We start from the raw sequence: 15,532 nt of genomic DNA, 5'->3' as shown, positions 1-15,532 counted from the left end.
GCTATTCTTTCTTTTTCTTTGTTGTCTTGGTAAAGTAAGTTTTTAATGTAAAACACGTTCAGTACATGTTCCAACTTGTGACCCTCTAGTTACTTTAGCTGATAGAAGCTAGGCTTTAAGTTGATTTGTGTGCTGACCTAGGGCACTGGGGTGTCTTTAATTGTGCTGGATGTATCTCTGTAATGTATTTGACTTAAATGCAGGAATGTTGAAGCTCTGAAGTTTTGTCCAGTTTCCATGTGAACAGGCAGACAGGTAGAGGGGATAGATGCTGTTTAATTTTCCAGTGAGAGGAAGGCTGCTTGACTTACCTCGTGTGTGGATTCTCTGATGTTCGGCAGAGAGAATGCAAGAAACCATTAGTTCACAGTTTATAGAAGGCTACTGAGTGTTCTTAAATGACTTATTTTAAGTAAATGTTATCAAAAAATCAAAAATGTTATTACTCCTTTTCTGTTGTTTGTGTAGTAATATATGTTGGCAGATGGTCAGAAGTTAAAACATCACTGCTCCCTATTTAATGTCTAGTGCACAGCACTCAATAAGGAGTTCATGCAATGAACCGATGCCAGAACTATATTGATAATGCACAGTTCTGTATTTAATCTTTATTTAACCCCAGACATTGATGTCTTTTACTATTATTTAGTGCCAGTGGGTGATTAGTACATTGTTTTATTCTGTTTTGAAATGCAGGAGAGAATAAACTAATGCTGTTCAGTAGAGTAATCATTTTGAGGAGATGATAAACACTGACACTTTGCCCTAAGCCAAGAGTGTACAATGGTTGAGACTGCATAATCCTCTGGCCTGGGATGACCAAAAGGGTAAGTCAATAGTTGGAGTCTCTTAAGGGCTGGATCCAGATTGCTTAATTTGAGACTTGAACAGAATCCAGCATGTGAGTCCCAATCAGCAATGTGGAATGGCTTTTTTTCTGTAGCACCATCTTTTCCAGGCAGCTGAAAACACCAGGCAGCCTGTCTGATTGGCCTGAAATTGTCTAGGTGTTAAGAGTTTACATACAATGCATACTCTGAAATGCCCTAGTTAGAGGAGGTAGGTGATGCACTCAATAAATTTTGCCTAAATTGGAATTGCAGCAGAAGTTAGGAAACATGTTGGTACCTGCATGTAAACAGATGTGGGTAAGACACATGCAAGTTTGTGTCCTGCCTGACACATTAGCAGTTTTGAATTGGTTGTAAAAACACTGCTAAGAAGTGGTAGCAATTTCTACTTTTTGCCTAATAGCATTGTGGTTTAAATACATGCCCAGGGAGTTGAGAAGCTTGCCTTGGAGCTCTCCTCAGCCTGACAGTCATTGAGTCACATCCCAAGAAACTGCAGTAGCTATAAAGCTAAAAGTTCATACCATAGCCTACTTGGACCCTGGTTCACTTCCATGTCACATACATTGCTGTGGCTTTTTTTTGTTTTCTTTCTTGCAGCATCTTCCCCTGCAAAGTAAATTTACTACAGTAACTGTTGCATCTTCTCTTGCCAGTAGTCTCCTCAGTCTGCCAGTAGCGGCCAGAATAAGATACTTAAGGGCTTTGGCACCTTATGAGGGAAGAAATACCCATTTTATCTCAGACAGTGTCTTTCTCCCTGAGACCAGGAGGACCCAGTATTGATAATGGATTTTAAATTTTTTGTAATGCAAATGGTGTGAGGTATGTGGGAAAACAAAAAGAAAGGCTGTCTTAGTTGCACAGAAGTTGACTAGTGCATTGTTCCAGAGTAGACCAAGAGGAGATCTCTGCTTAGACGGTTCATGTTATCACCTGTGACATGCCCATAAGGTGTAACATTTCTGAGAGCCAATCTGAATTAAAACTCAGCATTTTACATTAAAAAAAATTTAAAAATCCAAGAGTAAGTCATTGGCAGGCAGTAGACTCAATTTCAGAGCCCTGATTACTACTAGAGTAGGACAGCAGCTCTAGGTGGTTATGAGAAGGTGGCTTCAGCAGCAAAACTAGTTTTGAGGACCTGCTTTAGCTGTTAACTCCTTACCTAGCCCCAGCTTGGAGGGGTTTGCTGAGGTTTAATCTTAGCTTAGATTTATTCAGTGCTCTGGTTTACTAATGCGTATAACTTAGTTGTTAAATACCAAATATGAAACCCAAACCAGACATTTTAGATAAAAGAATGATAGTTGTCATCTCCTTTCACAAACTGATATATATATTACTCCTGTATTTTAACTCTGTGTTAAAAGAACTGCTCAAAAATGTTTAAAAGTAGTACTTTGATATTTATCTCTAGTATTTTATTAATTACACGATCATATAATTATAAGTCATTTTAGTAGCTTCCCTTCAGAAGTGTTTACATTGCTTGATACTGCCCCATCCTACTAGAGGATTTTATCACTAAACTGATGCAATTCTTCTATTGTTAAAGGGTGCCATTTGACCACTGTGCCACTTTGGATGCCATGACTGTAATTGCTGCTGAAGTTCAAGTTCATAGTTCTGTGGTTTAATTCCCCTGCTACACTGTACAAAATTACAACTTGGCTGTGGGTTATGGCCAGCATAAAATTGGCATGATACAGAGCAGATGTCATACGGCCTGCAGTCATTCAGCAAGACTTACTAGTGAATCTGGCAAAGAGTTACTTCCTTCAGTGGAAGTGCTGATCAAGGTGACGGTGTGACCATGGTACCTGTAGTATCTGCTAGAATACCCCGTCCAGGTAGCTATTGCTGCTAGTGAGCTCTGATGCCAGGATTAAGTAGCTGTCACTTGAGTGACTCATGCCATAGGGGTGACTTAGCCCAGTTTGTTTCCAAGCTGAAAATTAATTTTAAGGAATGGCTTTTAGTAATATACAAAATACATTTTTCTCTTAAACTACATTAACATATGCATGCTTATTATTGGCATCTACTACAAGGTAATATAGGATGTATGTGTTTTCCCAGTCATCCAGTCACAATACAGCTCGAATCCAGGGGCTTCTTGCTCGGTTCACTGCATCTGTTTTTAATTGTTAAAAAGTGAGGGAAGCTTTCAGAGCTGACATGACCTGGGACAACACCCATCTTCTGCATCTAACTGAGCATTCAGAAAAGTTTGTTGGATGTTGTTGGACCTTGAGGAAGAAACGTTCCTCATGCTTATCTCAAAGGCAAAACATCTTCCTTGATACCTTCACTAGCTGTTGAAACAGAGTGACAATGAAAGAGATGACCAAAGACTAAGTCACTGATTGTAATGTTCCTCTCATTGGCCTGGGTCGTGGATTCCAGAATGCTTTAAATATAGCTAAAATTCTTCTCATGCAAGGATATGCCAGTGTCCTGTATCAGCATTCCTTTCCTAGGAAGACTTCTGGTTTTCCCCTTTGCTTTTTTTTTTGTTGTTGGGTGGTTTTTTTGGGGTGGCAGGTGGGTTTGTGTTTCTTCTGGTTTTTTTTTGTTGAGGATTTTTTGTGTTGCAAGGTCATCTTCATACAATTTTCTTACAAGCTTTGGGTCAACACTTTGCAGCAAGTGGTAAGATCTGAGTCTCTTTTTATACAGCAAATATGTCTCAACCTCAGAGGTTTAGAAGCTGTTCCACAAAGTACATTCATACCTGTGTGGTCTCCTTACAGCTATTCTGGCAGCATAAAAAATTCCACCACAAAGATCTTTGACTTTGTCCCTAAGATAACAGGAAAATCAGAGTCTGTCCTGCCTTTTGCATATTAAGGGACCTGAATAATAGTGTTGCTTATAGTGATACTGTTTATCTGTTGTCTTCTGTGATTGGTCTGCTTTTAATGATTTAAGTGTTTGCCAGATCTTAACCATTTTAGGGGGTGAAATTTCTTTGCTTCACTATGTTGTTGTTTTTTCTTAATGGTTCAGGTCTTTTGAGAGTGGAGCTTGAGTAAACTGAAGTTTAATCGATGGTAGTAGACTTGCTTCAGAGTAGAAAGTTGAGTGTCTACAGTTTACCTCTTCCTTCAAAACAGAGATCACTGGGGAGTAGGTGCAGCAATGTGTCAGAAGAGCTGCATGTGCTGATGACTTAGATCAGTGGGCTGCAGCAAGGATACCAGTTGTTCCTGCATGTTCGTGTAGACTGCACTGAGTAGTCTATCTTGATGGAAATTATTTCACTTTTGGGTAGGTGATTGGAATAAGCTGGGTTGAGCCTGCTAGCAAGGCACCTGGTGCTGTTGCCTTAAGACAAGACAGAGAGATGGTAGGGTCAAAGCACACAAGCATGGCACCAAGAGGGTAAAAGCACCTTAATTCTAGCCTTATTCAGCCACTGATACTGCTGTGTACACTGGGCAAATCATGATGCTTCCTGTATCTGTCTCCTTACCTGTAAAATTGGGATGATTCCATATGTTAGTCTGTTACCATACAATGATGTTCAAGACGGAGAATTGAGAAGTTTTTTGGGTGGTTTTTTTTCTATGCCACACTAAAAAGTTGAATGTTACATAATTCTTGACACCATCTTTTCTCCCTCTTCTTCCCCTCAAAAAAAAAAAAAATCTAGAATAACTTGTGTAAAAAAAAAAAAAAAAAAAAAAAAAAAATTGTTGATTCCATTCAATTCTCTCTATTCACCAGGGTGGGGGGTTTTGTGTCCCTTTATCTGTTTAGTGGTTTAAATAGTTTCAAAGACCAGTCTAATGAAGTATTACCTTTACTGATTAGTCGTGGGCTTTTCTAGGTGTCCTCCAGCTACCATGCTTTCTGAGTTTTTTATACTAGCAGTATTAAAGTTGCTGATCTCTGGTAACAGAGCTTGTCTCTTAATCCTTTTTTAAATAATGGGGTTATGTTTGAAGCTTCCCAATGATAAGGAATCTGTTTAAACTCCCATGAACTCTTACAAATGTCGCTTAAGAGTTCACTGGTTTCTTTGCTTACTTCCTTCAAAAATTTGTGGATTTGTTATACAAACTATGTTCATCTAACCTTTGCTGATAACCAATTCAGTTGTATGTTCAGCACATTATTCCCACTAGCACCAAAAAAGAGTTAATTTCAGGGATGGACTGATCTTCAGTGTGTACAAAGGACCTGAAGGTTGTTGACTTTGATGTTCATCACCTTTCATTATCAGGACCTTTTTAGAACAGTTTTGCTTTTGCAAGGGGCTGATCTCCCTAACTCCTCTTTTTGTGTCTCTGGGAAACTTGCACAAATTTCCAGCTCCTTGTGAAAGGGGAGTGAGCCAGGTAGCCTTTTTAGAAGAATATTAAGACTCTATTTTAATTTTCAGGTACTGTTCAATTTTCTTTTAAGTCATTACTTTTGCTCAAATTCTCTGTAAATAAAATAAAAGCTGGGAAAGCAGATATCTAGATTTGGTCCACATAACTCTGAAAATTCTACTACTGTAATGACCAGCATGTGCCTCTCACTATTAGTTACTTGATCACTTTCTGTATATTACTCTTGTGATAATCTGAAGAGGAAGAATATTTTCCATTTATAAAACATGTTTATAACTTTCTGGTTTTCAGCTTTTTTTTTTTTGCTATGCTTCATAATTTTTTGTTCATTCTGTCTTCTGGGCTGAAGATCTTAACTTTCATGTATCTTTCTGTTTTCTGACTATAACTTTTATATGTATAACTTATTATTAACATGTCAAATTGCTCTTATAGGTGTGATTATTCCTGTTTCCTACTTCCCTTTGTCTCTGAGGCTTCCAGCACACTCTGTTCTTCCAGCTTTGACTGCCTTTTTACAAATCCAGAGTGCAAGATGAAGGTGTTTACATATCTTCACCTTCATGCTGTGTGTGCTGCTGTAGCCAAACTAGGCTAGAATTAGCAATCATGGTTTTTCTTCTGAATTTACCTCTTTAATCATAGTCCTCTAATTCTTTTGGCTTTTTTCCTTTAACTGTTTCTGTTAGTGTCCTTCTACATTCCATTCCCCACTTTTATCTGTTTACTGTTGGAATCTGTTGTTACACCTGCACTCCTTTGCCAGGCAATAAAATGCATCCTCTTATTTTGGTTCAGCAGTTTGTTCGGTGCTTTTTCTTGTGTGTGTTTCTGCAGAAACAACCAGATATTTTTATAACTCTTGATTGGTTTTATTTAATTAGTCATTACCATAAAACTCTGGAATGTTGTTAGTCATTTTTCTTTTCCCTTTCCCTTTGTATTTATAGGGGTTTTTCAATGTCTTTCATATTCTAGGCACAACATAGGATTTCCCATAGTAGAATGTTCCTCTGAAGGAGACTTTATTCTTTCCAAACCACCAGACACAGGAGGACTAATCTCTTTTGGCACCGTAGCTGAACAGTTGGTATATGAATTGGGCAATCCTCAGCGCTATCTTTTACCAGATGTCACATGTGACTTCTCCGAAGTTTCCATCACTGAAATTCCAGGTTAGTCCTCTTTAGATTTAGAGAGATCTGTGTTGATGAACTGGGTTATCAAACTAAGGCAGTTACTTTAATTTCCATGTTTTCCTTGCATATTGCTTGTTAAATCAGTTTTTTTAGTGTGATACTGTATTAAACTGATCTTTTTTTCAAGGAATTTTGCTAGAAATTCCTAAAGGAATTTTAAACATCTTTATTTATGATGCTGGCTGACTAATTTAAATTTCCCTTTGCTTTCCTTGTACCTACCAAGTCTTTAAACTATATTCTGTGTGAGCAACACTGAGACAGCTCCACTGTGTCAGTGTTGTTTTTTTTAACTGCCGCTCAGTTTCTTTGCTCAAAAAAAAAGTATGTTTTGTACATGGTTTCTCATATAGCATTTGAAATGTTAGTAACAATGGAGAGCTGTGTCTTTAAAAGCACTACTTAATAATGATGTTTCTTAGACATTTAGGTGGATCATTCGAAGTGGTGGAAGAGTGCTTAGGTACAGGATTTCCACCAGAGAATCTCTGTTTGAAAAAGCCCATTTGCTATCCTCAAAACTCTCAATAGGCACTAGACTAAAGATGGATATAACGTATGTTCTGGATTTTGCTTTAAAAGCAAAACAAACAAAAAACCCCAGGCTTAACAGATTTGAAGATCTGTAGATTGGATAAGACAGCTTGGGAAAAAAAATGTTTAGCTACAGTCATTTGAAGTTTGTTTCTTATCGTATCTGCATTGTATATCCTTTTTCATTCTATTGGAACTTATCTGTGACTGTATGCTGTGTCTTTATAAAGCTTAGAACAATTGAAATCTCAAATTAAAAACTTTCTGTGATAAAACTCAAAACACTGTAGCATCAAAAATATTTTGTTTCAATAATAAAAGTACTGTAAAACTGTACAGTGAACCTTCTGCTCATGCAGCATAACCAAATGGCAGTCTAAGGCCAGCTTGTTGCTCTTAGCCACTAGTCTTTTTTTTCTTAAAAAAGAAACCCTAACCTTCCTATGAACTTTTAGCTTGCAAATGACCCGATATGACATGTTTGAACTTAAAATGAACTTTCACATGAACTTTCAGTTAGCCCTCTTAGAAATATAACAGATGGAAAATGGGCAGATTTCTTAAATATTTTTAGTTTGAAGTGCTTTGACACGTACACCAGTAAAGACAGGCAAGCTATCTAGTTTTGCTGTTTACATTTGTCGTGAATCCTGATTTAGGATCCTGTTGACTATGCCAATTTGTTGCAAATGGGTGATTTAGATTGCTTAATGAACCACTGTCAAAGGTATTGGCAAAAGTGGTTTTAGTATGGTGTAAAAGTGCGACTTCACAAAGTTCGATGGCAAGGTTCCCTCTATGATTGTGCTGTACAGTAATTTGAGCAATGATTTCAAGTTACCAAGGCACAAATTTAAAGTTACCATACTACAAGGTTATCGTAGTACCAACGATATCGGTCGCTTACCAAAGATCTGCTGTTGGTGAAAGGCCTCTCTGCCTGGAGAAGCAACCTTGAGAGGTGTCCCAGCTCAAGGGGAGATCGCTGCCATGCAACCAGGCTGCCTAGCCAGGAGAGCTCAAGGAAGGCTCGCTTAGGCTGTCATATTTATGGAATACAGTGGTTAGCTTATAGACAAATTGCATGTGATGGAAAAGGTATGCATGAGACTCCTTGTACCCACAACTTTGTTTCTTGATAAATGAGTCTTGAAAAAGCCACCCCGCTATTCATGTGTTAATTGAATGATCGGTGTTCCAAGCTCATGTGCATCAATGCTCAGTGTGTCACTCTGCTCCTTTGTGGGTTTTTAGAGAACAGATTGGAAGGAGAGTTGTTCTTGACCTGGCTGTGGCTCAGGCCTTTACCTCCTTTGGAGCTTGTACCAAACTACTGCTACTTTGGTTAAGGGGTCAAGTGCATCTGATGCAACATTGCCGATTTTATTTTCCTGCTGGATTACTTGCAGTGTTTGAACTGAGAGGTGCTTCTGTTTTCTTTTTCAGTGGACACTATGCATTCTGTTTTGCAGGGTTTTTCTCTGTAATCCTCCTTTACCTGGAACATGAAACTCTTTCAAATCTTCACCCTGATTGTAAGGGTGTTCTGTATTGAGTGTGTTAAATTAACCTTATGTAAATCTTGCAGAGAGCGATGATGTTGTTTGAGTGACATGTAAAAATTTTTCCTAGTTACATTCACTCTTGCAGATATATTTTGCTTTGATCTCTTCAGAGTATTTGTGTAAAGCTTTGAACTGCTTACTAAGTATTTGCAAGCGCAGGTTAGGTACAGATGAGCTACAGTGTAATTCTGTCTGACATCAGCTGCACTGCTAATTTTCAAGGAGTTGCAGCTATTAATTTTCTTCCAGTTCAAGCTTGAACCCGATGCCATGGCAGCAATTTTCTCAAGTTTCTTTTTGGCATGAATATTCTTAATACTAACATGGTAGTTGCCCTGGAACATGCATTCAGATAGTTCTGTTTCTCTTATTGACAAGAAGGCTAAAGCTAAGATGTCCCTTTGCTTACTGAGCTATCAGCAAAGAAGCTCTCGCTGGTTTTGTTTCTTTGCCAAGTGAAGGACTGCAGCCTGCTCCAGCCAGCTACAGTAAACTTTGTGCTCTGTGTGTGTGCAATAACTGGCTGTTAAGTGGAAAATAACTATTGGGTCTGAAGTCCTAAGGCTGCTTTCTGTGTTAAGTATTTTTTAAGTACATGAATAAACATTTCAAGTATTCTATTAAAAGGCTCATTGAAGTCATAAATTTAGTTACCAGTTTACTGCTTGTGTTTCTAAGGCAGGGAGGACTGTTTTGTGAAAGGTTTTCTCTTCTCTGGCAGTACAGCTATCAATGATTTGCTTTTTAATTAAGTGCATTTGATTAATATATATCACAAAAGAATGTCTTTGAAGTTATATTGAAGAAGCTTAAATATTGATTTTTATTTTTTTACCAATATAGGTTTTGATGGTGGGGCAGTAAAAGTTCATGGAGCAAAAGGATTGCCTCCTTCAACCTTTTATAAGGTATTATCTCTTTCTGTGAAGTGTAAGGTATTTTTGATTTGCAAAACTGTATTTTGGAGAAAATACTACATATTTTCTGCCAAAAACTGTTATCACTTTAAAATCCTCATCCTTCCTGTCCCAAGAGTAAAAGAGGGGGGGGAAAGAAAAAAAGACAAACCTTATTTGGTACATAAAACCATGTTAATTTGTACAATGGACTTATCCACAAACCTCCAGAGAAGACCGGGATGGTTTTTTATATAATAATTTTAAAAACATCTTAGCCCATTAACACTTGTATAGTTGTTTTTTTTTATAGTGGTGTGTTAATTTTGTTCTGGTTCATTGTGAAACTTACCTTTTTAAAAAACTACTTGGTGGATAAGTAATGAGTAACTACATCTGTCAAGAGAACAACTAAGAATGAGAGAGTCTCCTGAAATACTCTCTTGAAAGAAACTCATGCTTCTAGTAGAAATTGTGAAGTTTTATGTTTATTAGTATAGTCTTCTAGTGGACTCCCATCCCTGGATGGATGCTAAGGTAATACAGTTCTAGTGAAGGACCAGTAAGACTGGATCTTTTTCTTGCTTTAAGATAGTGGCAAAACTGACTTTTACAGAAGCAAGGTTGAGATCAGAAATTAACTGCTTAGCACAGCCACATCAAACGTGAGTTAACCTAAGCACAGAATTGTGCTAATATTTCTGTTAATGTAACAAAGGCACAATTTTTCTTTAAAATTTTTGCTGCATTTTGAAAATATTACTGACATTTTTAAAACCAGTTTTATATAAGATAGAGTTTCAGTTTTTAAAAGACACAGTATTTCAAAGACAAATAACATCATCAAAGTAGGTTTGGTATTGGTGAGTTGTAAATTCAGAATAGAAGAGCTCTCTAAAGGCTCCATAATTGAAGCACACTGACAAAGTATTTTTAGAATCAAATAGTATATCACAGGTCACTTTTCTCATGCCCTTCATAAGTTTTTCACTTCTGTCAGCTTCCTAGTAATCCCGTTTGTATTTTAAAAGTATTGTGGGAGTGCAATCTGAGCATGAATTTTTCTAAATTTTCACCTAGTATAAGGAAGCGGGTTTTTTACTAGGCAGCCTACAATTTCAGTACAATGTTGTCTTGTCAGCTTTTTGCTTTTCCTCAGAATTTTTTCTCTGAGTGATCTGTGTCTGCATCTGGGAATAACTGTCTCTTCAATTTGCTTTTTGAAACAACAACAAGAAAGTCTTACAACATAAATAAGCACACTCCTAAAAGCTGTTTAGTTTTAAATATCAGGTTTACAGTGTCATTGTATAACTGAGAGAAGTCAATTTAGAAGTAATTCCTAATAATTACATAGAATGAAGAGTATACTTTTGTATAAAACATCAAATTCCATCACTCAAAAGATAACTATGTCACTGCTCTTATTCCTGTAGTAAATAGTGGAATTTGATATGGGCAAATACAGAAGGGAGTGAGTGTACTTTTTATTCCTTCGTCTGAATGTGTGTTTTGAAGCAGAATATGTTTTGCTGCTTCTCAGCAAGTTTCAACAACTGTTCTGTTCAGCAGCCTTGTCTTCCTGCAGTTTTTGTTCTCAACTTTACATTTCCATACTTCCGTATATCTAAAGGAAATGGCTGAGATTTGAGATTTTCAGTTGATGAACCATGAAACGGAATAAACAAAAAATGAAAGTTTGTTTTTACATAGCAATAAAATAAGCTTTAATTTATTTCTTATTTATTATTATGTTTTAAGAAGGACACTTGAAATGTATGTGTTTAGGAATCTTTTTTAATATCTTTTGTGTATTAAACAGTGTAATGATATTCTAAAATATTTAAGTTAGAGTTCCTGTGAAATATTTCCATTTTTGAAACTGTTTAGCTGTCAGTGATAAATGGACATATGCTTTGCACACCTGTTTTTGAGGTAGTTTTTAGGAAATGAACTAAGTATGTTCAGCTTGGGTAAGGAGTGACTGAATGGGGATTATAACAAGCTAGAAATATATTTTAGGGGTGTATTACATCTTTCAGTAACTTTAAGTGTAGAGGAAAATAATTGATTTGCTGCATTAAAGGTGAAGTGTAGTTAGGAAAACAATGATAAGAGAAATTAAGATATAAGGTAAATTTCAGGGAAAGAAATACATTACCTGTGAAATAGCTTCTCAAAAGAAATAGCTGAAACACTGGTTTTGGGACACTTAAAAGTAGACTGGGTAAAGTGAAAAATTACTGTAGGAGGAACATTCCTGGTTGTAGAGAGTTATGCTGAATGTCTTACCAGGTTCTTCAATTTCTGTTTTTGTTTTTCTGTTAGGTAACAAAAGTTGAAAACACACATCACCCTTAGTTTATATGTATCTGTTAAGGCTTTTCTGCCATTTATGGCTGTATATTATGGTCATGACTTTCACTGTATTAGAGCTCTGTTAAGCAGTTGTAGCACTGGAAGTCTAGTAAAATGCTTATTAATTAAATGTTTGCAATATATAGCATGTTCCTTTTGTGTGTGTATATGTGATATTTTTCCACATTTACTTCATACTTCTGGGAAACTTATGTCTGATCTATTTCACTGTGATAGATGATGCAGACTTTCAATATCAGAATGTGTTCTATCTACCAAAATAGATAAGTACAGGAGAATTTAAAGATAAGTGATTCAGAGTTTCACAGTTTTGCAGATTTCAATCTTCCTCCAACAGAATTTTGCATTCTAAATAATGGAGTAAATTTTTTGTGGTGATGATGGTGTGTTACTGTTCCACTTCTGCTTAATATATGGATAATGATTGTCAGAGAGCATTTATAGCATATCAGTACTGAATCCCATGTAATTTCATAATCCCTTTATTGTTAGGTAAATGCCACTTACCTTGATGGCTTCAGAGCTACTGCTGTCTGTCCAGTGGGAGGTCCAAGGGCAGTACAAAAAGGAAAACGCACTGCAGAAAGTATTCTGCAAAGGTTAGTATTTGAGTCTTGGAAGGGGTTTTGGCTTTTTGTTTTCAGAGATGATGAAAATAGAACTGTGACATACGATGGCAACCATATTAACCTTGTAAGAACCATAAAAGATGATAATATTCCAATTGGGAGGACATTTCAAGACTAAGTAGACTGTTTAGGAAACCTGTTTTTAACATATAATTATACTTCAGCTCATTTGACAGAGCGAGAAAGGTCTCAAATATTGTTGAAAATAGATGGCTGGATAATGGAGAGAAACCCAAATTAATGAGGGAAAAGCTCTGATTCAGATTAAAATGTATTAGGTGCCAGAGAGAAACCTGTCTGAAACTTGTTTTCACTGGTTTTGACAGAACTTCTTTTTATCAAAAATCATAGTGCTATGAAATGTAGGCAGTTTACCAAATTTGTGTTTTAAACAGAATTATCTTAGTACCTTGTAAAATGTGACTAATAGTTTTGTTTGCTAGAACAGTCTTACAATTGTAAGACAGACTAATAAATACGTAGTCGTACTGTCATGCCAGCATATTTGGGTGAGGAGGGATTCCTCTTAAATATAACTCCACATATCCTCATGGAAGTCTCTGAGCATTTACTCCAAGAGCCCCAGTCTTTCTAGTTATGAGATCTATCTTTGTGCCATGTTTTATATAAAACTTCCCCCCATCCTATTATAGACCCATGCAGCAAGTACACTAGGATAGATACCTATGGGAACTGGAACATTTACCGTGGACTTAGTGACTTATTACTCATGTGTCCATGTTCAGCACTGATGAAGGAGAAGCTGTGTGACTTCCTGAAGAGACACAGCGGATGAGAGTGGGCTGATACGGGATGTGTAATTAAACTATGGAATCACTTTCTTCAGAGTGCAAATGTTAAAAGTGTATGTGTCCAAGAGCCACTGAGAAAAATCTATGAAGAAAAAAACCCTTCAAGAGCTGTTAAATACAAAGACTCAGGGACTGGGAAGTCCCTGAAAAGCAATCCTTTTGGAAGCTAGGTGATTATTTTGGAAAAAAAAAAGAATGGTATATTTCCCTTTCATGTTTTCTCTTGAACTTTATTTCAGACTGGACTACATGAATCTTTGTCTAAAGCAGCTTGTGGTGCTGCTGCCTCTGTGACCACTAGAAAGTTAATTTGGCCTACTGTCCTGAGTAATCCTCAGTAGAGGGCTGATGGGAGATAGCCAAAGGCTGGTTCACTGGCTTGATAAGTGGTCTCTAGCCCATGAGGCATGCCTGGAGCAGCTGTGGCTTGTTCTGTGCATTAAAAATCACAATATAGAGTATTACCCATGAATATATTCTCCATCTCAAACAGTTTTAAGCAACTTAATGTGTGGAATAGTTTCTTCAGCATGTTCAAAAGACTTGTGTATGTGTATTTTTCAGGTACCATGCTAATATTGACAATAACAATGATAGATTAATAGTGTCTTCAAAATGTTCCACTGATGCAAAATGTTTTTCTCATCCTAATGTAATTCCAGTGTTTTAACTGGCGAAAGACTTTATACAGATAGAAGGGTGCTAGACTAAGATTGCTTGGAAACCAGTTTAGGTGGTTCAGAATTTAACTTCTTTTTCCAATCTGCAACATAGTAATAAATTGGACTATTTTTAATGGTTGGATTCTTTTAAAAAGATAATCATATGAAGTCCAAAATAAAAAAATAAAAAACCCACAGTAAAAAAAGTTAGAATAAAGTTTTAAAACTATAGCAGTCACTTTCAGTTTTAGTGCTTGAACTGGGCTGTTTTTCCAAGAGTTGTTGCAGTCTCTTTAATCCAAACTTTGTATTTGTCAAAACCTAGTATTAATTCCTGGCTCTCTTAAATCAGTGTGTGTTTTCATAGTGTATAAAAGGTGGTAATGTTCATCCCCATTATTAATTGTGATTAGACAAACTTGGCACTTCTGACAATGTGCTTTTGGTGGAAATATCCTTACAGAAAGAGTTTGAGGGATTTCAGTACCATTACTACATGAGTAATAACAAAGCATTCTCTTTAAAAACTTTATCTACTTTTTTGGCCTCTGAGTCATATGTTTATTAATCCCAAATAGTACCTTTAAGGTTTGAATAAAGGTTCCTTCTTCTGTTCAATTTTTCTTCATTGGTGCCTGTGATGTAATGAGGTAGTTTCATGTATTTATTGGTAGTTCATAATGCCTTATAGCAGAAACAGAGTTAAGAACTGAATTACCAGTATGAAAACCAGGAAGACTGCATATACTGTAATTACACTTCAAGCTGTCTTTAAAATAAAGATAAAAGTAAGAGCTAAAATAGATTTTTGTCTGTGTGTCATCTTTCAAATAATTTGAATAAACAAAGGCTCAATTTGAAACCTAGGTATAAATTCAGAGGCATAACTTCCTTGTCAGTGATCACTTGATTTGTAGTATTCAGATATATTTGTTTCGTGTAAAGTATTCATAGTCCAGTTTACATGACAGAGCTAACTCCTGTGGACTACACAGGGCTACTTCAGATAATAATTTTGAGGCAGTTTACTAATAAAAAAAAATCATTTGTTGCAGGACTCGTCTTATTTTCAGTCAGCTTGGGTATGAAGATTACAGTGCAGTTAACATACAGGTTTTAGGGTCTGAAGATACATATGGACCTCATGCTAGAAGGAGTATAGATGGTGTAAGTATTCAGTGGAGCGTTCTTAAACTTTTACTGACCTCTTGTAATCTCTCCATATTGTTATCTTTTCCACAACTTTAAAGGAAGTCACTATCATCTTGGGAATTTCACCCCATCATCTTGCAAAGAATTCAGTGTTGCTACTTAGTGTACAAAATTAACACTGACAAGGTCTTTGCAGTATTGGGTCTTGCAGAAGCACTGATATGAAATCTTACAAAAATGTTGTTGTAGTCTGTTCTAATGTTCATCTAAAGAAGTATCTTCTTATAAAAGTTCTTACGGTGTAGACTTAAATTACATCAGATATAACTCTAAAAGACCACATTACAAAGATTGCAGAGTCAGGAAATGGTAGGATTATTGTTGCCTGTGTAACTCAAACTGTCTGTGAGTACTCTTTGAAACAATCTTCAGCTATATAATTCTGCATCGTATTTTGTGACTTAAAAAATTCATACATAAGAGCATGAATGACGGTTATAGCCACAGCAG

At 36.4% G+C, this 15,532-nt stretch overlaps 1 protein-coding gene across 5 annotated transcripts in view; it reads left to right on the top strand.

Moving 5' to 3' along the window:
* Positions 1–15,532, top strand: part of LOC129205689 (uncharacterized) — a 66,398-nt gene that overhangs the window by 12,603 nt on the left and 38,263 nt on the right. For all 5 annotated transcript variants that reach the window (XR_008576821.1, XM_054823680.1, XM_054823679.1 and 2 more), the window contains exons 9-12: positions 6,173–6,369; positions 9,336–9,400; positions 12,260–12,366; positions 14,926–15,037. Coding sequence is in view for 4 of the 5 variants with exons in the window: in XM_054823680.1 (XP_054679655.1) it covers positions 6,173–6,369; positions 9,336–9,400; positions 12,260–12,366; positions 14,926–15,037 (481 nt within the window). In the remaining variant the exon portion in view is untranslated. The remainder of the gene's footprint in view (positions 1–6,172; positions 6,370–9,335; positions 9,401–12,259; positions 12,367–14,925; positions 15,038–15,532) is intronic.

This window comes from Grus americana, chromosome 4, assembly GCF_028858705.1.
Source record: "Grus americana isolate bGruAme1 chromosome 4, bGruAme1.mat, whole genome shotgun sequence".
Lineage (NCBI taxonomy): Eukaryota > Metazoa > Chordata > Aves > Gruiformes > Gruidae > Grus > Grus americana.
Note: the sequence above shows the minus strand (reverse complement) of the source record. Positions and strands in the feature narration are given on the sequence as shown.